Consider the following 27,990-nt stretch of genomic DNA (forward strand, 5'->3'; position numbering starts at 1 on the left):
TGAACATTGGAGTGCAACACTAGTATTATAACCATTTGTGAAAAAATACATAGCATTATACAGCATGTGAGACTAGACTCAGGAGCCGAATTATGAACTTGAGAAAACTAAAATTCAGAAAGCAAATGTTTCACTTATGAATCTGCAGAAGATGAAAAGGATATAGGGACTATTCGATCCAATATTAACCCATGGGCAAAAAGAAAATAAGGTTACCAATTAAACTGCACTTACGATAGCATGCATATCAAACTCAGGTTTGAGGCTAAACTTAAGTTTCTTTTAAAGCAAAGGAAAACAAATACATGCGTTCACTGAATGCCACCAAGAACTACCTCGCCTACCACCAGCACCTCACTAGCTCACTAGCGTACTCATTTATTTAAAAAAAAAAAAATCACATTCTAGATTCCTCGATTGTTAAATTCACCCACAACCCTCAACTCTATAACCCAATCTAGTCACTTTTCTGGGTAGTGGGAAAAACTTAACCCAACAGATTTCCCTTCCAAAAAAATCTACGCGAAAGAATGACGTTGCCACGGCTTTGTAACATTAAATAAATAGATAGATAGATAGATAAATAAATAAAAGAAAAACATGTTACGCAGTGAACAGAAAAATCTAGTCTAGTGGCCACGCTGTGTCCGCACACGTGAGCAATCGCTCTGGAGTTTTCAATCCCAGCGCCACCTACAAACTTAGGGGAGCGGGACGCGAGGCCGGCCGAGAGATGACAGCTCGGCCCGCGGCTCTTCCGGGCTTTGCGACCAGCCCGGCCGCACACTCCAGCACGGCCGCCAGCGCCCTCCTCCCTAGCTCACCTCAGCCCCGCCGCCGCACACGCCTCCGGCCTCCTGGAGGTTTGCTTCCTCTTCCCACTGGAGCGGAGCAGAGAGCTGCGCTCTGCCCTCCTCCGCAGCCCACGCGGGCGGGCGGGGGTCGCTCGCTACCACGGCGCAGCGCCGGGGGGTGCCCGGCTAGGATTGACCCACAGACCCACAGACCGGCGCGGAGGGACGAAGAGGAGCGGGGCGGGCGCCGGCGACACGTCACCGGCCGCGACGCCAGCGTCGACGCGTCAGCTCCTCTCCGCCGTGGGCCCGCCCACCCTGGGCCCCGCCCACCCAGGCTCCGTCTGCAGGCCGGCGGGCGTAGGGAGGGACGTGAGCCTCCCGCTCAGCGCGTGGCCAGCTCTAGTTGGCGAGCCCCCAACCCCTACCTCAAGCCCTGCTCACCTCCTGATAACTGCATGGGAGGACACAACCGTGAGTCAGAGTTCTCGTGGTCCTTATAAGGTTCCTCCCGCCTGCTCCAGGTGCAAGTTTCGTTTTCCCTAAGTTTCATGTGTTCTGGACTTAGTACTTCTGAAGTTATTTCTGACCTTCAAAACAAAATACCTGGCGATACCCTAGTGCAACTGGCAAATTTAGAAAAGCTAACCTAAAGTGCTCTGCATTGTTGTTACGTTTGATGAGTCAGGATGTCACACGTTCTCACCCTACCTTTCTAGTCCCCTTCTTCCCTAGACTTACCTGTTTTATAGAAGCCGCCAGAATTGATCGAATAAAGCTTCCCTTGCCAGATGCATAGGAAAGTCTGTACTCTAGACTGAGTATGGTAAGAAGACCTCAATCACAGTAGAATTATTGGGATTAGATAATGAAAATAAACCAGGCGAAGAATCGTGAAGTATAAATGAAACTGGATAGGATTCAATGAAAGGAAAAGTTACTAGACTGTCAACAATATGAAAGACCCATCGTATGATACGGGTTTGTTTTATGTGACCTGAACTTTATGAAAAGAGATTTCAGATTCAGAGTCTCTTCTAACACAATCCGAAGAGCTATATGCACCACAGAAATAATAGATGACCATCCCAGCAGCAACATTTCTAAGTAGATACTAAATGCTTACATAATAGAAATGTGGGACAAGGGAAAAGCATACCAAGAGAGTTGGTGACTAGATTTATTAAAAGTTATCCCACTCTTAAGATTCGAGGAGTCTGGTTCTATGCAGCCTTTCAGAAGCCTACAGTCTAACTCATTTTACCACCAGACTAGAATTGGGGATCCTAAAGATTCTTGGTCTTACTAGAGAAAGAATTCTAGGAGAGACATGTAAGAGACCTCCATGGTCCCACCACTGTTTGTGGCTTGGCCAAAGCTTCGCCTAGGTTGGCCTCAAACTCAGGATCCTCCTGCCTCTGCCTTCTTCAGTAAATCCAACCAGTGTTCCACCACAACTGGCTGAATGTACCTTGGGTCTGAGCTGGGGCCCGCAAGGCCACAGGCAAGAGGCTTTTTCGTGAATTTGTACCACAAAAGTTGGGTGCCAGATGTAGCATGAATTGTTAGGAGGTCTTATTAATAAAATCAAACCTGAGGCCAGTTATTGGGGTGAATGCTGGAAGATCAGAGAAGCAGAACAAGCCACAGCTACCTCACAGGTAACACTGGTATAGAGTACATTGAAAGTAATAGCAGGCTGGCACACAGTGCCCCTAGGTAAGGCTTAAATTAGGTTAAATATGTTTCATTTTTCTCTATCTCCCCAGCCTTCCCAGTAAATGAGACAAGATAAATGAGTTTGAGAGAGAAAGGAAGAAGGAGGAGATATTTTAGCTTATCCCTGACACTGCCCATGTCCTATGGTTGAGCCACCAGCCAGATTTGGCTATTCAAAATAGAAATGTGACTTGTCCAGATAATAAATACAAAATATATGCCATATTTTTAAAGACTTAAAAGAAAGGTAAATGTAAACTATCAACTTTTTATTTTGTTTTGAAATAATTTTTTGTATATTAAGCCAAACGAAATATAATTTTCCAGCTGTTTTTCACTTTTTTAAATGTAAATATAGAAATATTTTTTACCCCTTTGTATTCTCAAGAATGTTTTCCAAATGTTTACTGAGAAACATTCTACTGAATATGGCTCCTAATTTGGTGGAGGAAAAATGTCTAGAAATTTTTTCCTAAGCAAAACAAAAAGTAAATGCACTCTAATAACTAGCAACTTATCTGTCTATATTAAGATATTATTTCAATGTTTTTGTTATTTTTAATTTTATTTATCCCTGTGTGTGATGTATATGTGTGGGCACATGCACTGTGTATGTGTATGTATGTGAGACATTTTTGTTGTTGTTTTGTTTTGTTTTTTCAAGACAGTTTTTTCTGTGTTGTTTTGGTGCCTGTCCTGGATCTTACTCTGTAGACCAGGCTGGCATCAAACTCACAGAGATCCACCTGGCTTTGCCTCCCAAGTGCTGGGATCAAAGGCGTGCACCGCTGCCACCGCCGCCGCCACCACCACCACCACCCAACTGTGTAAGACTTTTTAGTACATTTTTCTTCAGGTCTCTTAAGTTGTTTCTTATTCAAGAGGCCAATAAAACTATGAAAAATGTTTTATTATAGTAATATACATGAGCCATGCTACTGATCTTCAAACTTTAAAGTTTGTGTTTACATTAAGGATCAACAAAATCTATCCAACTTCATACTTCATCATTATACAGCTTGTTACTTCTGCAATGACAGCCAATTGTTGCTGTAAATCAAACAAATATGGATATACCTCAAGTGAAATATGAGAGGTAAAGGCCAATACAAACTTGGAAGCATGGTCTTCATTCTCATTTCTAAGACCAATTACAAATTTGAGAAGGGAATAAAATTTCTAGAGTAAAAATCTGCCAGAAAGACTCAAAACTCCTGAAAGTGGCTCTGAATTACTAAAGGGAAAGCTTGAAAGCTCAGGCTCAAGGAAAGTACAGGTGAGCAGAGCATTTCAAATGTGGAATTTTAGTTGTCTTCAAGTTGTGAAGTCAGGATGGTACTCTTCCTACACCTATGTGGACAATATGCACAGCACACTGTCTGTCAGAGAAATTTACCAGAACTAGATGCCCAGGGGGACTTTCTGGAAGGACTTCAGCATACAGACAGGATTTATTGAGTGATTAATCTCAGATTCCAGGACCACAAATCTGAAGCTCCTTACACTGGAAATTTTTGTGGATGTGAGCCTCTAACCTAAAGTCACATGGCTATGGGTAGAACTAAATCCAGGTCACATCAGACCGTCCTCTTTGACCTGAGCTCCATAAGCAAACATACAGACCTGTAAGGCTGAGGGAAAACCAGGCCTTCTCTTTGGGCAGGACCCAGTCCTTTATCACATATCCTCCAAATTTCAAATCTCCTTCTTCTAGAAGAGAAGCCCCTTCCAAACTGCAATTAGTTTCACCAAAAGTTATTTTCTGAATTATTAAGTTCATGGGTTTGTACAGTTAAAAATTCAGAATGGTTATGAAGAAGGTGGTTTTTTTAATGAGATTGAGATTGCAAAGGAGTTTTGATCCCTTGCATTAGTCAGTTTTTCAGCACTGTGAAAAATGCCTGATAAAAATAATTTAAAAGTAAGAAATTATTGTTTTGGTTCACAGATTCAGATGATTTAAAGTTCAGCTGCCTCTATTAGTTTGGGCCTGAGCCAAGGCCCATGGTAGCAAGAATACCATGTGTGTGATGGAGACAGCTGCTCACCTCATGGCCACCAGAAAATCAAAAGAGACAGAGGGAATATAGGAACCAAGACAAGATATGCCCTTCAAGAAAATACACCCAGTGACCTACTTCTTCTACCTAGAATCCACCTCCTAATGGTCCATGCAGCTTTGAATTCATTAATGTACAAATCAGTAAAATTTAGCGTCTTTATAATCAGAAGTTTGATCACCTTTAGAAGCTATACAATCTGAGCACTGTGGTGTTGAGGATCAAGATAATTCTATTTCTAAAACACAACGCTCTTAATTTGCTAATGTATATAAATATGAGAAGTCTACTAAGGTTACTACTTGCAGCATTTTTTAAACAAATAACTATAGCTGTTTGTAATCAGGAGGCAGAAGCAGGAAGATTATGAGTTTTGGGCCACCCTGGAGCCACAAAATACCCAAAGGCAGACTAAGCTTTGTAACAAGAAAGACCCTATCTTAAACCCAAGGAGTGGGAAAGTAACTCAGTGGTAGAATACTTCCCCAGCGTGTGTGAGAGCATTTGTTCATTCTCTAGTACCGCAGAAAATATAGTTATAATAGTTAGAAAATAAAGTCTAGAGTTTCAAGGCAAAGTTGGACTAAATAGAAACACCTTGTCTCAAAGCAACAACAATGAAGGGAATTTCCACAGGAGACTCTAAAGCCACAACTGAAAGTGAATGAAAATATGTCAATGTAAATAATGACAATTCAGTGGTTGTGTGTGTTAGGCTAAACATGTACCAAATTCCCCTGGAAATAGTGAAGCTCTTTAGGAGTTCTACAATAAATAGTGAATTTCTCAAAGGTTGTCAGTAAATTTGAAATTTCTTTGTTTATATAAGCATGTTGAGGAAATTTCGTTGTAGTACTATTATCTTTACAGCAAATAAAAATCTGAAATATTTAATGGCTGACTAAATAGGCAGAATATCACTAACCTGATAGTCCAGCAAAAAGATTAAGGCAGAAAGAATGCTTAAGGCTAGAAGTTCAAGACCAGTGTGGGCAACATAGTAAGAAGACTGTCTCAAAACAGAAACATGTAAAGGTTATTGTGAAACTATTATTATTAATGTCATGTTTCTGTTAAAATAATTTTCAATATCATTTTCAGTAGTTGCTCCAAACTGATAAGTGATTGGCAGTTCTTTGTTGTTCTTAAAATACAGCACAGATATAGAAATAGACTGGAGACTGAAATGCCACTTTAGAAACTCAAGCAGGACTGTGGCAGTGCATAGCAGTTATATCATGAGTCAGACAGGCAACTGTCAGAGAGTAATGGATCACAAAGGGCAAGGTTGACACCAGTTCATGACCCAAGAAACTTAACCTAAGTTACATTTAGCACTCTGTCTGTAGCACTGCTGGTTAATTTGAAGAGTAAACTATCTCTTTAGCCAATTACAATGTTGAGTAGCTATTATAACTCAGAAAAGTTTCAGACAGCACATTGTTTGGACTTTTGCAGATGATAATCAACTCAAGTACACATATCTGCTACTTGTCAGACACTGTTCTGAGTACTGTTTCCTGACAAACCATGAGAGTGCATCCATTGCTATCTAACTGCTCTGTTCACAATAGGAATTAAAAACAGCCTAGATGTCTATCATCTGATTAAAGGAAGTGAAGATGTGGAACATATACAAAATAGAACAATACTCAACTGTAAAGAAAAATGAAATTTGCAGGTAGTGGATGGAGCTGGAACTAATCATTCTGAATGAGGTAACCTGGACCCAGGAACACAAATGCTGAGTATTGTCTCTCATATGTTGATGCTACCTATGAATCCTTAGAGCTGTGGAGTGCTTTAGGTGTCAGGAAATTAGTCATGAGTCATTGGGGTGGGATTTGAAGGGAAGAGTGATAGAACATAAATGATATGAAGGGAGAATGGGGAATAATGAAATAGGAAGGGTTAAATGGAGTGGGGGATGGAAGGAACAGGGCAGAGGAATGAGTAGGGGAAAGATAACTAACATTAAAGACATTTGAAAATGTCCCATAGAAACCTAGTACTGTAAAAGCTTCCTAAAATATATTCACTTAGAGAAAGAGAGCCACCCTATAATGGGAGAGTAATGCCTACCCCAGACACCATGGGCTATAAGAACTTTAAATTAAAAAAAAAAAAAAGCCAGGTATGTACTGGCTGGTTTTATGTGACAGCTTGACACATGCTAGAGTCATCAAGGAGGAAGGAGGCTCAGTTGAGGAAATGCCTCCATGAGATCCAGTTGTAAGGCATTTTCTCAATTAGTGATCAATGGGGGATGGCCCAGCTCATGGTGGGTGGTGCCATCCCTGGTTTGATGGCCCTGAGTTCCATAAAAAAGCAGGCTGAGCATGCCATGTGAAGCAAGCCAGTAAGCAGCACTCCTTCATGGCCTCTGCATCAGCTCCTGCTTTCAGGATTCTGTCCTGAGTTATGTCCTGACTTCCTTCAGTGTTGAGAAATTAAGCTGGTATAGACCTGGATACTTCATCCCTACTGACTAGCTTTCATAGAACTAAAGGTACTATGCATACTACTGAAGGAGAAAATAATCAGTAGTCCTACTCAGCTGTGAACCGTGCAAGCTACCATAACAATCAGCCTGGACAGTGGTCTAGAGGGTTCCTGGACTGGTCTACTCTGGTGACCAGTCTAGTGAATATGTAACCATCATCACAGAGCCTTTGTCCAGTGACTGATTAGAGGCAAAATCAGAGATCCATGGCCAGGTGCCAGGCTGAGTTCCAGGAATCTAACCAATGAGAGAGAGGAGGGATTCTACAGGTGGGGCATGTGGAGATCATGACGGGAAGACATGCAGAGATGACCAGCCACACTAGTGGAAGCCCTTGAACTGTAGATTAGTGGTCATGAAGCCCCCATGGGACAGGACTAGTCCCTTTGGATATGGAAGACAGCTGTTTGGCTCGAACTCTTTGAGGGGATCGGTCTTTGGTGCATGGGCAGGCTTTTGGGAGCCCGGTGCCTGTGGTGTGATGCCTTGAGCAGCCTTGGTGCAGTGGGAAAGGGCTTGGACCTGCCTAGGCTCAGTGTGTTGGACTCTGCTGACTCCCCATGGGAGACTTCGAGTTGGGGGATGTGGGGATTCAGGGTGGCTTGGGAGAGAGGCCTGGGCAGGGGTGGGAGGAGGGAGGAGGTGGGATCTGTGGGTGGCATGTTCTGGGCCAGTGGGTATTGACCCAGGTCCTGCCAAAGCTATCTTGTGTTTCTTCTCATCAACTAGGTCTGTCTTTCTACCTGATAATTTCTTGTCCCTCTCTCCTCAAGAGTACCCAGGAAAAAGTGGGAGCAGGCCTCCCACAGAGCACAGGATACTTCAAATACAGTAGCTTTAAGACTGATAACCCACAGCTCTTGTGGGGAAAAAGCCAGGTTTCCAGGAACAGGAACTTTAACTCCTTCCAGATCCAGGTTCCAGCCCCAGACTAGATGTTGCAGAGTCTGTTCCTTGACAAGGACACAGAACTAATGTCCTTTCATCAGAGTCTCTGAGAATGTTGGGTCAGTCTAGCTCCCAACAGTGCTTGAAACAGTCTTAGCTTGAAAAAAATCCTGCAAAAGGCATTGAGTGGCTGAGTTTAGTTACATTTTGTTATTGGCTAGTTATCTCTGCAATGTTTTTGGGCTGGGCTATCATCAATCTATAATCCCTACAAATAAATTATGTACATCTGTAACTCATGAGATAGAAGAGTCTGGCTTTAATATCACTTACATTTGATGATTCCCAGATCTGACCTGATACTGACTGGATCTCATGCCCAAATTCTACGAATCATTAGTTTAACAGAAGTAATGCTTATTTGATTATCTAAAGTCTTATATAAAGTTTGTTATGTAAAGTTGTGTATTTGGAAAAAATCTTGGAATAACTATGTTTACTGAAATTCATTTCATTCTGACCAAAATGACATAGTCCCAGATGGCTATAAAATGATGTTGAAATATAATCTCCTAGTGTATCCAAGAAAATATAACCAAATATTGATGAGTGCAGAGAGTATTTTTACTGGAACTACTGAGTTATATAAATTATAACAATGAATGGGATTTACTCATGTTGTCTATCCAAAAATCTCATCATCTTTTTACAAAAAATATTTTATATTATTTAGTGTCTTGCCTACACACACACACACACACACACACACACACACACACACACACACACCTGTATGAACCACCTGTATGCTTGATGCTCAGCAGATCAGAAGAGGATTTTGAATCCCCTGCAAATGGAGTTAACAGATGTTTGTGAGCCACCATGTGGGTGCTGGAAATGGAACCCAGGTCTGTATAAGACCAACAAGTGCTCTTAACCACTGAGATATCTCTCTAGCCCCTTATAATCTTTTTTATCAGCATATATTAATTGTACAATGTGGAGGTTTAATTATGCATTTTACAACATGTATCAATAAATCTCAAGTTTAGTTGTCATCATCCTCAATTATCTCAAAATCTATATCAAATCTATATGAATAAGGGTATAATCATATCAGTTGGCTCTACCTCAAATCCATAAAAGACAAAGAATTTTTTGACATTCCATACTAAAATAGCTTAATAAGGCGTGGTAAATAACATACTGAAGGGGCTCTAACAGTCCTGAGCATGGAAAATATTACAGACAAGTTTTGTTCTTTTACCCGTTTTTCTCTTCCTTGCTAAAACCTGTTACATTCTTAAAGGTCTGTTTCCTTATTTGGCCTGAGACAAAACACCAAGATCCAACAATCAAAATTTATTATTTGGCTAATATGTCCAGTCAGGACTTACTAACTCACCCTACACAGACTCCCCTACTTTTCCCTTAAAAGCCCACTCATGCAGAAACATCTTTTCTTGCTCTTACTATCTTGCTTTTCTTGTTTGTTTTGTTTTGTTTTTGCTTCTTTGCTGCTGCTGTTGTTACCTTTGTAGCCCCTCTACTGTCCCCCAAATCTTTTGTGCTGAAAACTTGGTCTTGGGATGTCTTGTGCTGACCTCCCTTTCAGTGGCTTCATGACTCATAATGACTTGGAACCTCCAACCCAATTCTCGAACTTCCTGGAGAACTGATAGCTATTCACTTCATCCAACAGTGGCTAATTGGTGAGTTTGCCCTTACTACCCATCCTAAACACTCCCCCAAACAGCAAGTGATAATTGCTGAATGTCTGGTATCCATGTTCTGTCTTGTGGGGTGGGGAGAGTGCAGTCCACCATGCCCCCATGGCCTTTGGTGGCCAAGGTGCACTTCCTTGGACATTTGACTGACACATTCCACTCAGCTTGGTTGTGTGCTTTCCTTTCACTTTTGGTGGCCACTCCACTGGAATCCAGTGTCCATTCCTAACGATTTAAAAATCCTGTTGACAGGTCCCAGAATTCTCCTCAGACCCATTGTGTCCTTTTGGTGATGGAGCTTGGGTAATGATTCCTCCCTCACAGAGGCCCTTATAAGCCATTTCAAGTCAGAGGATTGTCCTCAGTTCTCCACTCTGGCTCAGCACCACCACAAGCAAAGGGAATCTGCTCTCTTCATCCCAACTGAAAACTCCAACACACACCTAAAACGACTAACACTCAAAATTAGCCCTCATCCTCCCTAAAACAAAAGCAAAAACAAGCAAACAAACAAACAAAAAAGAAAATGACAGCCTTTACAATTTTGTGGGCATGGACAGAAAGAAGGACATAAAACATATAACCTCACGTATGCCCCACCTCCCTTCTTCCTGACTTCCTGTGCCTTTGTCTGCCTACTTCTGAGCTCCATCTGTCCTGCTTGCTTCTAATTGCCCTCCAAACTTTTCTTGTGAGCTTTCTCTTTTCCTATTGGCCATCCAAACCTCTGTCACAGCTCCAAAGAACCACTGTGACTAACAGCCCAAGGCTCTGAGCCTGCTCCCTCAGCCAGTCATACTGCCCCTCTGATGTCCCCAACCTCCTCTGACGTTTCCCCGACAGGTAAGCCATGGTCTTATAGTGCCAGGAGCCCTCACAGCCAATATGAGTGTAGATGTAACAGAATACAATACCACCACATATGAGTGCTCCAAAAGGCCTCCTCTTTTCAGCCCTCCACCAGAGCCAAAGCCCCACCTTCTCTGCCCATAAGGCTGCCACCATCTCCAAGGCCAGCCAGTGCCCCTGATCATCATCTGCCCAACCCAGCCACACACACTCATGTACCAGTCCCACATTTATTGTTAAAGCCATGGTCAGCAGTTGCCTTTGCTCCCCCCCAACCCCCTGCCAAGCCAAATCCTCCACTTTTGATTACCAAGCAGTTTCTGTCCGTCTCCCCACAAGCTGCAATATACTCCATGGCCCTGTTATCTTATACCTCCCTCTGTACGGAGCTATTTGCTCTGTTTATTCCTCCTACAGCTTTCACAAACATGAGATAACAAAATATATCTTGCTCTGTTGTATACTTCCAAGACACTCTTATCTCCCTCCTCTCTTCAGCAGATTTATCTCCTCCCTTCAGCAGAATTTCATCTTTCTGCCCTGTATCCCCCTCCTTGGGCAGCATGCACCTATAAAGTTAAGCCTAAAATCAGACATACTTAATAAATAATGGTTCTCAAACTCCTCAGAGATCTGCTGAATATGACATTTAAAATGATTAAGCTTTCCACTATAGGGACATAACCATTCCTAACACAATCCCTATGCTCTCCAAAGAAGACAGATAGTAAATGATGACAACTTCACCCATATTGTGGTAACACTAACCATTAGGTTAAACTACCCCATCCCTCACCTGCTGCCAGGAGTCTGTTCAACTAAGCACTTTTGGGTTCATTGCACAACTGTGCCTGGTCAAAGTACGATCAATTCTCCCAAGTTCCTCTACAGGAAAAAAAAAAAAAATCTCTTAGACCTGGGTCTGAGAGCTAAAGACCCATTGCCCTGTATGACAGCTGAAGACCTGACCAACCATCAAGACCATGGAAGGCAACGGGTCCATGGCTAATGAAAAAAGTATCTATGATTTTAATTGATACATAGACCATTTAGATTATGCCTCCTATTATAATTTACCCTCAGATCTCTGATGATATTCACTGACCAGCCTGAACCATATCACTCACCCAGAGTATGAATACATAGCCAGTCCTCCAGACCCCTCCAAACTACACCCTTAACTTATTCCTTCAAAGGCTTTTCTTTTCCCACTCCTCTCCCCACATTCCTTCATGTCCCATTCCCTTATTAAAAAAGATATCCTTTCCAAACTGACATAAATTTTGCCTCCCCCACTAGCAACAGCTTCCATAACACCCTGCATCCCACCTATTTGTAACCATAAGTTTCTCCAGTCCCACCCAGCCCCATGGTCTCCCAGCCACTTATAAAATAATTACACAGAGGCTTATATTAATTACCAGTTCTATGGCCTATTGGCTCACGCTTCTTGCTGGCTAGCTCTTACAGCTTAACCCATTTCTATTATCTATCCATGCCACGTGGCTTTGTGGGTTACCTGTACTTTCATATCTTGTTTCTCCTGGCGGTTAATTGCAGTGTCTGTTCCACTCTCCTTTCTTCTCCTCACTCTCCAGTTGCAACTGCCTAACCTTATTCTGCTTCACCATTGGCCAAACAGCTTTATTTATCAACCAATCAGAGCAACACATATTCACAGCATACAGAAGGATATCTATCCCACAGCACATCTTCCTTTCCTCAGCCTCTATGTGTACACACTCTCACTCTACAAAATCCCAAAACCTTCCTTATTTTTTAGTAAACAGTACTATATGAGATACCACCTCTCTTTGCTTTGCTGCATATCATAAACTGCTTTGTATTACACTAAAAAACCCTTCTGCCTACATGCTCAAACTCCCCAGCCCCCGCCCTAATCTTAACCAGCCTCAGAGACTCAGATCAATCATCATTCAATTCTTTGTATACAAACTTTATACATCTTACCTCTTTACTCTACAGTACTCACATATTAACAGTTTAAAAAAAACTAATAACATGTTTTGCTTAGTCCAGGACTTTCACTCCATTAATGCTACAGTTGTCCCTCTACACCCTGTAGTCATTAACCTTTAGGATATTCTCTCCATTATCTCTAACAACACTACTCACTTTTCAGCCCTAAATCTTAAAGATGCTTTCTTCTCAGTACCCCCAGATGTCCCAAAACCTTTTTTGCCTTCACATAGATGGATCCTGACATTCAGCTTTCCTGAAAAGTGACCTAAACTGCCCTCTGCCAAGGATATGGAGACAATTTTCAACTTTTTAGCTGGGCCTACCTTTCCCCTTTTCCCTCCCACCTGCTTCAGTATGTAGAGAATCTCCTTTTCAGTCCCTACCTTCTCTGATAGACAGTCTGACAGCACCTCATTTCTGAATTTCCTCAGCAGCAGGAGTTATCAGCATTCACCTTCCAAACTCAACTTTCCTTTTCCCAAGTGTAGTGGTAACACCTGGACTACCACCACCCATTCACCATTTCCTAGCGAGCGAGGGGCTGTGGATCAAAAAGCAGAGACAAGAGACAGCCAAAAAACAGAGACAAGAGACAGCAGGTCATTCACCTCAGCAGAATGCCTAATGCCATTCATTGAAGGAAGGAGGAAGTCTTAAATACAGGCTTACAGCACAATGGGAGAACCCACAGGGCACACACAGCACTCAGGAACCCAAAGAGGAACCTCATTGTCCTGAGGAAAGATACAAACAGAACCCCGGGCACACACCAACATTGGATCAGGTTCCCTCCAAGTGCCAGTAGAAAGATCTTTCCATCATACCAGAGGATGATTTACAACAGGAGACCTCCAGTGCTTATCTGCAGTGGATATTCAAGCAGAATCCACTGCTAAAAAATTTTAAATATATAAAACAAGGGAAAGAATAGAATGTAGAGAGGAATGATGAGCCCCTAGCTCCCCCCTTGTCATTTTAGCAAAATATGTTTTTAAGGTATGATGACAGCATTCTACGATAGCCTGTCCTTGAGGATTATAAGGAATACCAGTCTTATTAACAATAGAAAAATCTTGGCAGAATTTTGAAAATCCCGTACTGCTGTAGGCAGGACCATTATCAGTCTTTATGCATTTAGGCACTCCTGTATAAGCAAAAGCATGAAGATAATGATTCTTTACATCTTTAACCTTTTCCCCTGAATGGGCAGAAGGAAAAATTAAAGAGGAATATGTATCAATAGACACAATGGACATATTGTAACTTTCCAAAGGAAGGCACGTGTGTGATGTCCATATGCCATACATAATTAGGTAAAAGTTCTCAAGGATTAACTCTCAAATGAGGAACAGGTAAAAGTTCTAACACAAATAGGACGTGATTTAACTATCTGGATGGCTTGTTCCCAAGTTATGCCCGTATGATGACGGAGAGATCCAGCATTAAGATGATAATGTTGATGCAACTAAGTAGCCTTTTCAAAGGTGGAGTAAATTAACATGACAGCCATATGAGTAATAGCATCAGCCTTCTGATTACCTTTGCTTAGAGGTCCAGGAAATTGAGTATGAGCTCTAATATGGCCTGCATAAAGGTTATGTGAGCAGGACCATATGATTCCTTGCACTTGCAATACATATTCATGAATGGAAGAGATGGATGGTATGTAGGCTGTTTTCTCCAAAGGCTTAATGGCATGTGCCACATATTGGCTATCAGTATAGATATTTACACACTCATCAGAAAACATCTGTAAGGCAAGCAACAGTGCCTGTACCTCTGCCATCTGGGCAGAAGTGCCCTGGACTTTCATTCTCTTTACTATGTTACCAGAAACTACCACAGCAAAACCACATGAAGTGCCATCAGTAAATACTACATGGGCCTGAGGAATAGGAGTCATCTGTACTATCTTGAGAAATATAACAGGATGCAATTTAAAAAATTGACACACATCATCAGAGGGGTAGTGAGTATCAAACTGATCCTGCAAGGAGCATGTCAATATGGTCCAATCATTATCATTAGCTTCAACCATGCTATTTGAGACTGCGTGTATGGGGTCACCACAATATCTGGCTCCTTACCATAAATTTGAACACTAATCTTGATTCCCTTAAATATAATCTGAGCAACAGCCTGAGGATAAGGAGTAATGGTTTTTGCTGGAGAAGCTGGGGAATGTACCCATAGAATAGGACCTGTCTGCCAAAACACTCCAGTAGGTGAATGAGAAAAACAATATTCATGACCTAAATAATGATAGGGAAAGGATACCTGTAACTTTTGGGGGGGCTGTTTGTAAATTAGCCAGGCTAAGAACCTCTTATAATTTAAAAAAGGCATCAAAAACAAGTTCTTTATTTTTAGCAGCCAATAAAATATCATCCATATAAGTCAATCACAATTAAATGCCGATGTTTAGGAATTGCCACAGAGGCAGGCAAACCAGGCTGTGTTGCTCCCATGAGAAGCATGGTTTTAGTTACATCTCTAAGATCTTGTAATAGTCTCCATTTTCCTGACTTTTTGTAGAGGCTAGTTGGGATCTCAGGATTCTTGTGAAATTATAGATATGTCCAGCACCAGAATGCAATAATCTTTCAATCTCAATCCCATATAATTTTTTTTTAAATTTAAGCTTTTTATCATTGGTAATAGTTTGTCAAAACACCTTTTCTCCTGTACTTCCACAGCCTCCAGTTCTACATATAGGCACCATTTTGCATTTAAAATATGAAAGCAATAATAATTGAGAAATTCTATCACCAGCTTCTATTTCCATGGTCCTTTTTACATATGCCAATTATAAAAGCATTAAATAAAATCTCTATAGGATTTGAAGAGATAACTTTAGGTAATACTCTTCTAGAGTATTTTTATAATATCTTAAAAAGAGGATCCTTTTTTTAATAGATTTCAAGTAACACATTGCACAAATAGCCAATTATTAACAATGTGGACCAAACAATTTATCTGTATTTTATTTACTGGAAAAATAATTTTGTCAATATTTTTATCAATAAGAGATTATTTTTATGGGTTCATCTTAACAACCCAATACATTTCAGGTGTTATATTTCTATAGAATTCTAGAAAGCAACATAAAGAGCAGAGCCAAATTTTCAGTAATGATCATCAGACAAGAGCATACCTAATATATCAAAATTATTAATTTTGTTCCTTTAGTTTATCTACCCTGAAAATCAAACACTCATCCAAACACTTATTAAGACAATCCTTTATACAATGAATGATTAATATCCCTGGAAATTCAAACAGCAATGACTTACCATTCCATTCCTGACCAAAACCCTTTCTCACAAGCAGTTGGGCCCATTTAAGCTTTTAGTGCCTGTCCCTCTCTGGGCCTCTACTCACTTGCCCTCCTGCAAGTCCCTTCCCCTCACTGGCCTCCTGCCAGCGTGTACCTGCCCACTGAGGTGGGCGGGCCTTTGTCCCTTGTGCTCCTCTTACTCCCATGAAGGGATTGCCTAATAATGAGTTATTCTCATCATAAGGGGAAAAAACAGAAAAAATTTCCCACAAAGGGATCCCCAATACTGAATTATTCCCACTCTGAGGGAAAAAAATTAAAAAAAACAAAAAACATTTAAACCAAAATTAAGCAAACAGACAATAAAACTTCTAACCTCTGGGCTTGCTTGCTTGTTCAGCCAACAGCTGTGAGGCCCACCTGTTGACTCTTTGTAATTCAGATGCTGCCAGTCTGCACTGGCAGACAGAAAGAGCTCAGAGCTCTAGCTATATTGGAAAGAGTCCTTTCTTCCTCCATCACCACTGGGAAGAGGCTTTTCTCTTTCCTTTATCCTTCCTCTACAGGGCCCCAAAATCTTTAGGCCTAGTTTCAAAATTTGTCCCCTTTTTACCGGGAAAATCCTTTTTTTCTTGATTAAAATTTTCTCCCTTTTCTAACGGGAAATTTCCTTTCCTTCCCTCTTCTCTATTGGGAAGATTTAAAATCTTTAGCTGTCTCGCTCTTCTTAACTGTGCCCTCCTGCTGCACCCATGATAATTCACCCTACCTTCTTGTTCATCAGCTTGTCCCTTCTTTCTCAGATCCTGGTGGAACCTCCATTTGTAGCAGTAATGCCTGTACTACCACCACCCATTCACCACGTCTGAGCGAGGGGCTACAGATCAAAAAACAGAGACAAGAGACAGCAGGTCATTCGCCTCAGCAGAATGCTGAATGCCATTTATTGAAGGAGGGAGGAGGGCAGAAGTTCACTACAGATCTTCTACATTCTTGCATCTAAGCTGTTAATGACCAATATAAAGGATACACAAACAAAGAACTTCCCTTAAGGATTCAGGAGGGTTGAAACCAGCAGGGAATCAGCATAGGGAGGACATCAAGGTCAAGGTCAGCAAGCAAGGCAACAGTTACCCAAAACAGAGGCCAAGGCCCTACCCCCAGGAAACCTATCCTGGATTCTTTCTCACCCCAACCTCACTTTAGACTGCCTTACTCATTTCCACTCTTTATCTCCACCCTTAACAAAATACCCTTCAATCTAGTCTCACCACTATCTCTGTCAACTCCTAACTTACAGAGAATTCCAATTCCTTCCACAGTCTCAGATTCTATACTTGCAAATTTCTGTTATCAAAAAAAATTCATCACATTTCTATTTTTAACATAATTTCTTTATTGATTCTTTGGGAATTTCACATCATGCACCCCAATTCCACTCATTTCTCAGTCCCCCCATATCTTCCTTTCACCTGTGCAGCCTCCCCACCAAAAGAAAAATTTAAAAAATGAAAGCCGAAACAAACAGAAAAAGAAAGAAAAAGGAAAAAAACCCTCTTCACTTCTTCATCTTCACCACCTCTCCAACACTTCTTTGTTTTAGTGGCATTGGGAGCTGAGGTGTATCACATAGTACACACTTTTGTCCAATCAGCTTTACTTGTAAATGTTAATTGCAGTGAATCATCGATATGGTTCAAGGCTTCTAGTTTCTAATATACCATCATCATTGGACCCTCACCAAAACTCCTCTTAGATATCTTGCAGTCATGGAGAGTCATAGAATCAACAAGGTCCTTTGGGTATCATTCCACAGGACCAGTCCCTTCACATATTCAGCAGGTCATCAATGGGGTAGAAGTTAGCGTGGGCCAACCTAAGGCCTTGGTAGAATCACAGACCCAGACATGGTCCTTGTCAGCAGCCCAGGACTGGATGTAACCATTGACCCAAGTGGAAGTGTGGGTCACTAAAATCGGCATGGCACCAGGATACCAACCTGACCCCATGTGGTGACCCAGACCCCAAGTATCAACATGACCTTTGATGGTAACATGGGCCATGGATATCAATACAGACCCCAGCTGCAACAGGGCCATGGGCCCAGATATGGTCCTCACCTGAAGCTCTGGCCAGGTTGCCACCATAGCACAGGATAGCAGTGCAGGACACTCTATATGGCCTTTGCTGCAGCATGGCCCTTGGACACTGGTGGTTTGAAAGAAAATGGCTCCCAAAGGGAGTGGCACTATTAGGAGATGTGACCTTGTTGCAGTAGGTGTGGTCTTGTTGGAGAAAGTATGTCACTGTGGGGGTGGGCTTTGAGATATCTTTCTCAAGCTTCATTCAGTATGACAGTCTTCACTCAGTTGACTTTCTGCTGCATTTGATTAAGATGTAGGCAGTACCATGTCTTCTTGCATGCCACCAATGTTCCCCTTCATGATGATAATGGACAGAACCTCTGAAAATGTAAGCCACCACCTCAATTAAATGTTTTTCTTTGTAAGAGTTGCCATAGTCACAGTGTCTCTTCACAGCAATTAAAAATCCTAAGACAGAAGTTAGTACCAGAGACTGGAGTATTGCTATGATAGGCCCAACCATGCCTTTGTATGGAGTAATATGGACCTTGGTACTTTGGGTTAGGAAAGCAGTAGAATGCTTTAAGCAGTGCTTAATAGAGGATATTATTAGGAACATGGAAGACAATGGTGCTGATAATGATTTGAAATGTTGGGAGCTGGCTCAAGCGGTTTCAGAAAAGAATTAGTATGTTGCCTAGAAATCATTCTCATGATATTTTGGTAAAGAGAGTGGCTGCCTTTTGTCCTTGTCCAAAAAGTCTGCCTGAGGCTAAAGTAAAGAGTTTTTAATTAATTCTATTGGCAGAAGACATCTCAAAACAGCCTAGTTTAGACTCTGTTATATGGATATTAGTGTTAATTCTAATGAAGATTTATAATTAAAAGGCACAAGTTGAGAAGAGTAAATTATAAAATGTAAATTTTGAAGAGAAAAAGAGCACCAGGAAGTGGAATATAGCTAAACCTTATGTTCAAGGAGATAAATAGATTGAGAAATGGAACAGAGTGATGAACTCAGGGCAAGATCTCTACCCTCTAAATTTCTAACTTATGAAAAGAAAAGCTTAGAACCAGGAGTTAGTGGCACAAACCTTTAATCTCAGCACTGGAAAGATTTCTGAGTTTGAGGCCAGCCTGGTCTATAGAGCAAGTTACAGGACAGCCAAGCTTAGGCAGTGAAGGACAGAAGCTAGTGATGTAATTGAACAAAGGGGCCATGTTCCAGCCTCAAAAAGCAGCAGAACTTGGCAGCTTCAGCCATGTGGTTCTGGATTTAGAGTTAAGGATAGAAAAAAAAAGTTATGGTATAAACCACTAAGGCCAGGCATACGTCATGGTTGTTCCTGTATAGAGACCTAGTTAGAGAGGCCATTAAGTGAAGCTGTGAAGCTGAAACCTGAATTGCCATGGAGGACCCAAGATGTTAGAGATGCTAGAGTCATGGGATACCAACCAAGGAGAGCTGCTAGCAGGGAGTGAGACAAAGCCCAAGAGAAGGAAGTATGTTGCAGTCAACAAAGCTGAACAAAGTTGGGGATCGATCTGAAGAGCACTTCAACATCAGATGAAGATGCAGAGTTTGGAGTTTGCCCAGCTGTTCTTCAGTCTTGTTTTGCTCCAGTATTTCCTCTCTTTGCTCCCTTCCCTGTATTTTGGAATGGTAATGTATATCCTATGCCATTATATGTTGGAAGTATGTGATCTGTGTTTTTATTTTAATTTTATAGGGGATTACAGTTAAGAGATTGCATGAGTCTCAGAAGAGATGTTGGACTTTGAAACAAGTTTGGAATCATTATGAACTATGAAGACTTTTGAAGTTGGACTGAATGCATTTTTGCATATGATATGGCTATAAACCTGTGGGGGTATGTGGTGGTTTGAAAAAAATGGCTTCCAAAGAGTGGCACTACTAGGAGGTGTGGCCTTGTTAGAGTATGTGTGGTCTTACTGGAGGAATTGTGTCACCATGAGGGTGGGCTTTGAGGTTTCTTTTCTCAAGCTTCACTCAGAGTGACAGTCAACTTCCTGCTGCCTTTCTTCAAGCTGTAGCCAGCACCACTTCTGCCTGCATGCTGCCATGCTCCCCATCATGATGATAATGGACTGAACCTCTAAACTGTAACCTGCCACTTCAATTAAATGTTTTCTTTGTAAGAATTGCCATGGTCATGGTGTCTATTCACAGCAATTAAAAAAAAAAAAAAAACTAACTAAGACAGACACCTACATGGCCTCAGGTGGCTGACCAGACCCTGGGCATCCACATGGCCCTTGATGACAACAGGAGACACAGATGGCAACTCAGACCCTTGCTGCTCTAGGGCAATGGACCCAGACATGGCTCTTAGCAGCAGCTTGGGCCTGAATGATATTATGGCCCTGGGAGGTAGAACAGGCCACTTAGATTAGTGTGGCTCCAGTGGCAGCACAGCCCTTGGACACCAACAAGGCCACAGGCTGTGGCCTAGACCCAGGGGCTTCCATGTGGCCTTTGGTGGCAACATGGGCCATGGACCATCACATTTCTTAACTGTAAAGATAATATCATGACATAACAGCCCATCAAGCTACCCTTTCATCGCTTATGACTCATCCCACTTCCCTCCAGACTACCCTACTATATAACCCAGATGACAACATACTGAACCTTCCTTCAATACAGGACATCATTCGCTACTTAGATCAAATATTTTACCCTAATACTAAGTCCCTTCTGTTCTTTCTCCAAACACATCTGACTCTCACTCTAAGCCTTTTTTTTTTTTTACAAAACCAAACCCAAAGCTACAATGTCTGTCACCAAACTAACTCTACCTCCACTATACAACCCATTACTTTTCCCACTCACCAAGTTATATATGTCTGAAGTTATGACAGTGTAAGAGAAATATTTTAAGGCACGTAAATACAAATTATAAAGGTCTGAGGAGATGGGAGCTTAAACAAGCTACAAAAGTCTGTAAATGCACAAATGCACTGAGGTGCAGACCACAACAACCAGAACCAGTGAGTGACTTGCTTGCCAGTGAAACTGCACCTGTCTGTGGATTGTGTCCCCTGGTACTTTCCCCAAGGTGTCCCAACCTATTCATGACCCTCCTTCTAACCCCAGAAGACTTCTGCCAAGCAGGCCCAGGCCACACAAGCCAGAATGGGTGAGTAACCTGCCTGCCAGAGGAACTGTAGTCCTCCCTGCTTACTATCCCATGGGACCGTTCCCCAGGCCCATGCCATCCCATCTCATCCCTCGCCTTACTGCTGGGCCATGCTTCCAACCCCAGTGGACTTCTACCACTGAGGCACAGACAACACCAGCCAAAACAGTGAATGACCCACCTGTCGTGTGGCCTACCTCTAGTACCACCACCACTGCTAGGCCCTGCCCCAACTCTCACTGCTCTGGTGCAGTCCTCACCAGTTGACAAGTAGGTGAGTGACCTGTCTGCCAGCTTGACTGCTGCCCACCCCTGAATGCTGCTCCCCCAAGAACCACAATTTCCACTGAACTCCTCCAACCTCATCATGTTCCCCATGTCTAGCCCTTCCCCACAACTGTGGCAGACTCCATAGGAACACCTAGTCACTGTACACACCAGTCAGAACAGCCCCAGCAGCTTTGCCAGAAGCTAGGCTGGTACTGGGTACCCCAGAAAATGACTCAGGCTATACTGGATGTCAAGTCGAATCTACAGATCCAAACAGATTTTGGCTTTATCCAAGGCCAGACCAGATCAAGGAACCCAAGGCCCACAAAATCCCAGCAGAGATACTCTACTGGACTTGAAGACTTGCCAGTCACCAGAACCCTTGGCCACTTAGACCAGAAGACCAGAGAGGAAACAGAAACCAAGGAACAAAACACCCATCCAACAAAGACAAACACCGGAATCATCACCTACACCTATAATTATACCAAATCTAGGTGCCTAAATGTCTGTGTAAGAACACAATTATCTAGTTAGGGTTTCTATTGCTGTCAAGAGACACCATGGCCATGGCAACTCTTATAAAGGAAAGCATTTAATAGAGGTGGCAGCTTACAGTTTTAGAGGTTTAACCCATTATCATCATGGCAAGGAGCATGGAGAGTCGGAGTTTGTGCTGTGCAAGCAGACCTGGTGCTATAGAATTCTACATCTTTGACCCTCAAGCAATAGGAAATGAACTAAAATACTTCATGGTGTCTTTAGCATGGGAGACCCCAAAGACCACCCCGGGGTGACACACCTCCTTCACCAAGGCCATACTTCCTAATAATGCTACTCACTATGAGATTATGGGGCCAATTGCATTCAAACTACCACAATAGTCAGTAACAGAAAGGGCGCCAGAACCTAGCTATCCTGTGACAGTAAGACCTGACCATTCCAACACAGCTGAAGCAGAAGAAAATTACCTTAAAAATAACTTTATGAAAAATAATAGAGGTCCTTAAAGAGGAAATAAAAAATACCTTTTAGAGAAACTGAGGAAAATGCATGCCCAAAATTGGAGGAAATAAATAAATCCCTTAAAGAAAGCCAAGAAATCCAAGAAAAAAATGAACAAGTGAAGGAAATGGTTCAAGACCTGAAAAGGGAAATAGAAGCAATAAAGAAAACACAAACTGATGGAATTCTGAAAATGGAAAATCTGGGTAAGTAAACAGGACCTACATATGCAAGCATCACTAACAGAATATAAGAGATAGAAGAGAGAATATCAGGCATTGAACATGCAGTAGAGGAAATAGATTCATTGGTCAAAGAAAATGTTAAAGTTTACAAAGGATGCTCAATCACACAAGGACAGTTGCCTAACTATGTTCATAGCGGTTTTATTTGTAATAGCCACAACATGGAAACAACCTAGATGTTCCTTAACCAAGGAGTGGATAAAGAAAATGTGATATATTTACACAATGGAGTATTACTCAGCTGTTAAAACAGTAACATCATGAAATTTGAAGGTAAATGCTTGGAACTAGAAAAAAAAAATCAAAGACATCAACATAAATCCAGATACACTGAACCTAACACAAGATAAAGTGGAAAATAGCCTTAAATACATTGGAACAGGAGACAACTACTTAGAATACCAATAGTGCAGAGAATAACTTAGGTTCAACAGTTAATAAATGGGACCCCATGAAACTAAAAAGGTTTGGTAAGGCAAAGGACATCATCGATAGAACAAAAAGGCAGCCTACAAAATAGGAAGGATCTTGTTGAAGCCTGTTTAGGTTTCTTAGTGTCTTTACCCAACATGTCTGCATAAAGAGAATGATTGGACCATAGGCCTGAGTACGAGGTGTCTGAAGTGGTCTATACTTGGCCAGGCTGGGGGAAAGTCTTTTGCTCCAACCCTTTGCATTCTTTTAAAAACCCTTTGGCAGAAAAAGTCAGAGCCTGATGGAAAAGGATCCAGGCCCTCCTGAAGCTATCCTTTAATTCCTATCTGTTTCTTTCCCCTCTATACTTCTATCTAATATTTCCGGCTGTTCCTATTCAAGAGTACCCTGGGGAAAAGTGGGAGTGGGATGGCCACCCACAGATGGTGCCCAAACAGGGACAAAAACAAAAAAATTTCAGAGTACTTGGCAAATGCAGGAGTTAGACCCTGCCAAAAAGCAGTTTGACTGGTCTGGTTTTGTAATAAAAAATAATAATAAGATGAGTCAGGGGTTTTTATCCTTGGGAGAAAAAAGATAAAAGCGACTAGAAGGATGTCCAGATATTAAGGCTGCAGCATAAAATCTTCTCTATCAAGGTTTCTTTTTTTTCTGTCTCTCTCTTAATTTCTATCTATAAAAACTAAGGAAGATAAGTGCAATAATTAATAATATAATATAACATAATATAATATAAAAAACTTTTTAAAAAGTAGCCTATGAAAACATAGCATAAAGAAAAAACTTGGGGTAAATAAAATAAGATAAGCAACTAGACAGAGAACTATGTCTTTAATTTTATAAATATGAGGCTATGAAAGCAAACTGGGAAAAATCAGAGAAAAAAATTCCTATGGGAAGCTTTTGGTCTCAATAGGTAGAGGAGAGAATTTTCCCTCAGGTGAATATGAGTGAAATAAAACTTTCACTCTGCTGATACTGCCACTCTATATGGAAACATCATGCCAATAAAGTTAGTTTCTGTTTGGCCATTAAGCCAAAGTTTAGAAGTTTTGGAAATACTCACTGGGCAGTGGTAGCACACGCCTTTAATCCCAGCACTTGGGAGGTAGAGCCAGGTGGATCTTTGTGAGTTTGAGGCTAGCCTGTTCTACGGGAGCAAGATCCAGGAGAGGTATCAAAACTACACAGAGAAACCCTGTCTCGAAAAAACAAACAAACAAAAAACCCTTGATGGTCTTTCTCAAAAACTGAAAGCTTTCTTAGAAAAAACTTAGTAAAATCTCCCTAAAAAGCTTTCAGAATTTTCTCTCTCAGATCCTCTTTCTATAAATGCAAAAATAAGAATCACCTGGAAATATTAGTATGGGAAATCACCTATGATTCGCGCTAAAAAAAAAAAAAAAAAAAAAGGAAAAAAAAAAAACCCAAAAACAAAAAACAAACCTCTTGGAACAGGACAAAACCTCCCTGCTAAGTTCTTTCTTTTAAGACTGGAAAAACAACAGTTACTGGGACCCGAGCCAGAAATCCCCCTGCATCTAAGACCTAGCCATAAATGCGGGTAAGTGCAAGAAGAGAGCCACAGAGAGTCAAATGGAGCAGGAAACTGCTGGTGTGGTAGAAGCAATAAAGCCAAGCCTTTTGGCTAAGGCTGAAGCTACAGCTGAGGCATCAGGGGCTTTGTTTCTGGGTGGACATCTATCAGAATGAAAAGGTTGCTCATAATCACGCTAGCATAAAGATACCCTAAAGCAATGAGAACCCTCTGTTAGCATTATATCTCTGCTTCTAAACAATAACTGAGAAGCATTTGGCCAGATGAGATTTTCTTCTCATTCTCTTTTTGGGTTTGATAACTAACAGTTTACTTTTATTTGTATTTCCTAAATTGCTGTCGGATGTCCTGTATGTTGTGAATCAATAAAACACTGATTGGCCAGTAGCCAGGTAGGAAGTATAGGCAGGACTAGCAGAAAGGAGAACTGGGGGAACAGGAAGGTGAAGAGGAGGAAATGCCAGCCTGCTATCCAGGAAGCATCATGTAAAGGCAGCAGGTAAAGCCACGGAACACGTGGCAAAATATAGATGAACAGAAACAGGCTGAGTATAAGAGTAAGAGCTAGACAATGGTAGGCCTGAGCTAATGGACAAGCAGTTTAAATAATATAAGTGTAGGCTTATATTTTATAAGTGGGCTACGGGACTGCCAGGGCTTGGCAGGACCTGGAGAGAAAAAGCTCTAGATACGCTAAATCAAGTTGGTAGAAAATTACTCTCTATCTTGTTGGAAGATAATGTTAAATCTCTTCTAGGTGTTAAGAAATCTCTTTCAGGTGTTTGCTAAGTTAGATATTTGCTAATGGTAGCCCTATAGAGAGTTTGCTAAGAGACTCTTCCTAATGTATATTAGTTCTGTTAAGAGTAAGAAGTATCTTTGCTACAGTAGTCATACAGAATTTCCTTAAGAATGTAAGCTTGTAAGAAATATAAATAAGTATATGTTTAATGTGAGTTGATGAAAAGTGTAAATGTGAGTCTAAATACTTAATATAAATACATGTAGTAAATGGCCATGCTAGTTGTAAATGTAAATTTAAATAAGAAGTGTAAATAAAGTAAATCATAGAAATGTAGATTTATATATCAGGGTAGAATAAGCTTTAGCCATAAAGGTATTATGTAGGCTTAATTATGACTTAGGTAAGGTTTATAAAGTAGTCCTATAGAATGTAAGTTTAAATAAGAAAGTAATTTAAAGTAGGTTTTCCTAAACTGGGATGCAGAAAGTAGCATCCATAGCAGACTGTGAGCTTGGCAGCTGATTGGCTTCTGAAGCTCCAGAATTCTTGCATGCCAAAAGAATATATCATAGAGATTCAACTGTGTATTAAAGCTAAACTTTGACTAGTCAAGGGTCTGTCAAAAGGCAAAGCCATTTATTATGAATATTTGGTGTTACCCAGCCTTTAATATTCCAGCTGTCTTCTACGTCTTCTACTATGAAATTATTGCATGCCCAGACCAACTGGTAAACAGTTCAGCTCCCCAGACCTGATGAACTACTAAGTTACCAACTCCCCTGCTGAGCTTAGGAGACAAGTTGTGGGAGATGCATAGCTTTGTTTCTTGTGCTAATGAAGCTCAGACCACCCACTCACCTTGAGGAGGCCCAATGGTTCTCCAGAGCAATTTACTGAGAACAAAAGAGGTTTGTATATATCTAGGTGGGAAGTAAAACAACATTCCTGAGGAGACAGAAAACCAGAAAGAAAGGGCAGGCATTTTCTGTAGACAAGAACAGAACAGTGTGGTGAGAGAGAAGAGGATGACAGAGGTTCCATAGATGGTAAGAAGATCTTGGGTAGAGTTTTCTGAGTGCCAGGAGTAGAGAGCAGCAGAGATGGAGAGAGTGGATACAGAGGACGAAGATGAGGCTGTAAGCATAGGAGTTTAGTCGTTAGCAGGATTATGAACTAGGGAACTGGATGGAACTGTAGTATGGAGACAGAATTTCATCCCAGAGAAATAAAGTAGACAGATATAGAGCTTGTTATGTCTAGAGTTATTTCTGCTTTGAATACCGATTGGAGCTATAGCTGTATTGATAGAATTTTGTCTTAGAGGAATAAAGTTAACAGACATAAGAACATAGTGTACATTGATTTTTTGTTCCTTCAGATATCACATGCTGGATGTAGCTAAGTCCCTGGACCCTGGGTACACCATACAGAATAAAACAGCTTTAGAGACTGCCAGCTTCAGAAAAAAACAGCAGAGCATGAGCGGCTGCTCCAGCCAGGTATCCACAACTGATACCTGTGGAGTGTCATAGGTTCCCAAGCAGCAGACACCAAGAGCCAGTGAAAGCAGTGTCAAGACAATCAAGGTTCTGCAAGATTTCTACCAAGAGGAAGCTGTGATGAGGAGCTGAGTGGAGACACCATGCTATGAGAGAGGCAAACAGCAGGCAGCAGCTTGGAAAGCCCAACAGAGATGCTGCTTTGTGGGAAAGGTGAACAGTGAGCAGTTGTGAGCAGCGGAGACTGTTAAGACCAGACTGCTTCCAGGAGCAGAGAAGCAGTGTCAGTGCTGGATGAACAGCTGAGACATGTGGGAGCCCAAGAAGAATTGGAGGTGAGAGCCATGCTCCATGCTAAACAGCCAGACTGAGGCTCTGTGGAAACTGCTGAGTGCCCCAGGCTGAACAGTCTTACTGGGGCTCTGTGGAAACTGCTGAATGCTCCAGGCTGAACAGCCAGACTGGGGCTCTGCAGGAACTGCTGAAACCCAGCTGAGCTCCCAGCAACAAGATGTGGCTGGAACCATGGAGTTGCCTTGGGCCTACATTCAGCAGTGCAATAGGACAGTATATGGAAAATTCCAGGACCCAGGATGGTGAGCTTTGGACCGTCAGCAGAGCAGGAAATAGGACCCTCCCAGGGCCAGGATTGCTATGGGAAAGCCACGACTCAGCTTGTAGCAGCTGGAATGTGGCATGAAGCAACAGAAAGCTCTCTAGCCTCAGGACACAGGGGTCTAGGAATGATCTGGTTATAAAAGACTATGGACTGCAAAGTACGGAGGTAGCTGAGAGCAAAAGATTCAGACAGAGCAACTTACTTGAACTGAAAAAAAAGTTTTGGTTATGGGACTCCTCATATTTAGAGCTCTTTGCTATACAAAGACTTAAGGGCAGCTGACAAGCTAGGACCTCATTTTGAGCACTCAGAGGAACTTTTAGGCCTGGTACCAGAATTTATTATTTGTACTTTTAGAACATAAGTGAAATGGACAGTAATGAATTCATTGCAATGATACCTTTGCATATAGACTCTAATAATTATGATGATTCGTGAACTGGTTTGTGTAAAAAACGGAACTGTTTAAATAAAGAAGTTTGGGTTTAAAAATTATAAAGAAAGCTGGGCGATGGTGGTGCATGCCTGTAATCCCAGCACTCGGGAGGCAGAGGCAGGCGGATCTCTGT

General features: G+C 41.6%; 2 protein-coding genes across 3 annotated transcripts in view; one reads left to right on the forward strand and one right to left on the reverse strand.

The window, feature by feature from the left end:
- The window catches only part of Ascc3 (activating signal cointegrator 1 complex subunit 3), a 310,799-nt gene extending 309,756 nt beyond the window's left edge, over window positions 1-1,043 (reverse strand). For both annotated transcript variants that reach the window (XM_036168670.1, XM_036168672.1), the window contains exon 1: window positions 825-1,043. The gene's annotated coding sequence lies outside the window, so the exon portion shown is untranslated. The remainder of the gene's footprint in view (window positions 1-824) is intronic.
- LOC118570649 lies at window positions 531-27,946 on the forward strand. Its single transcript, XM_036169312.1, has 3 exons — window positions 531-549; window positions 775-1,318; window positions 26,682-27,946. Exons 1-3 carry the CDS (start codon window positions 531-533, stop codon window positions 26,833-26,835), a joined length of 717 nt encoding a protein of 238 aa, XP_036025205.1. The 3' UTR covers window positions 26,836-27,946.
- Window positions 27,947-27,990: the final 44 nt, after the last annotated feature.

Source organism: Onychomys torridus, chromosome 19 (genome assembly GCF_903995425.1).
Source record: "Onychomys torridus chromosome 19, mOncTor1.1, whole genome shotgun sequence".
NCBI lineage: Eukaryota > Metazoa > Chordata > Mammalia > Rodentia > Cricetidae > Onychomys > Onychomys torridus.

Bases quoted from the DNA above. Each gene is read 5' to 3' on its own strand.
- LOC118570649 (XM_036169312.1), top strand. The intron at 1,319-26,681 runs GTGCAAGTTTCG...TTGTTCCTTCAG, and splicing joins GTTCCTCCCGCCTGCTCCAG to ATATCACATGCTGGATGTAG.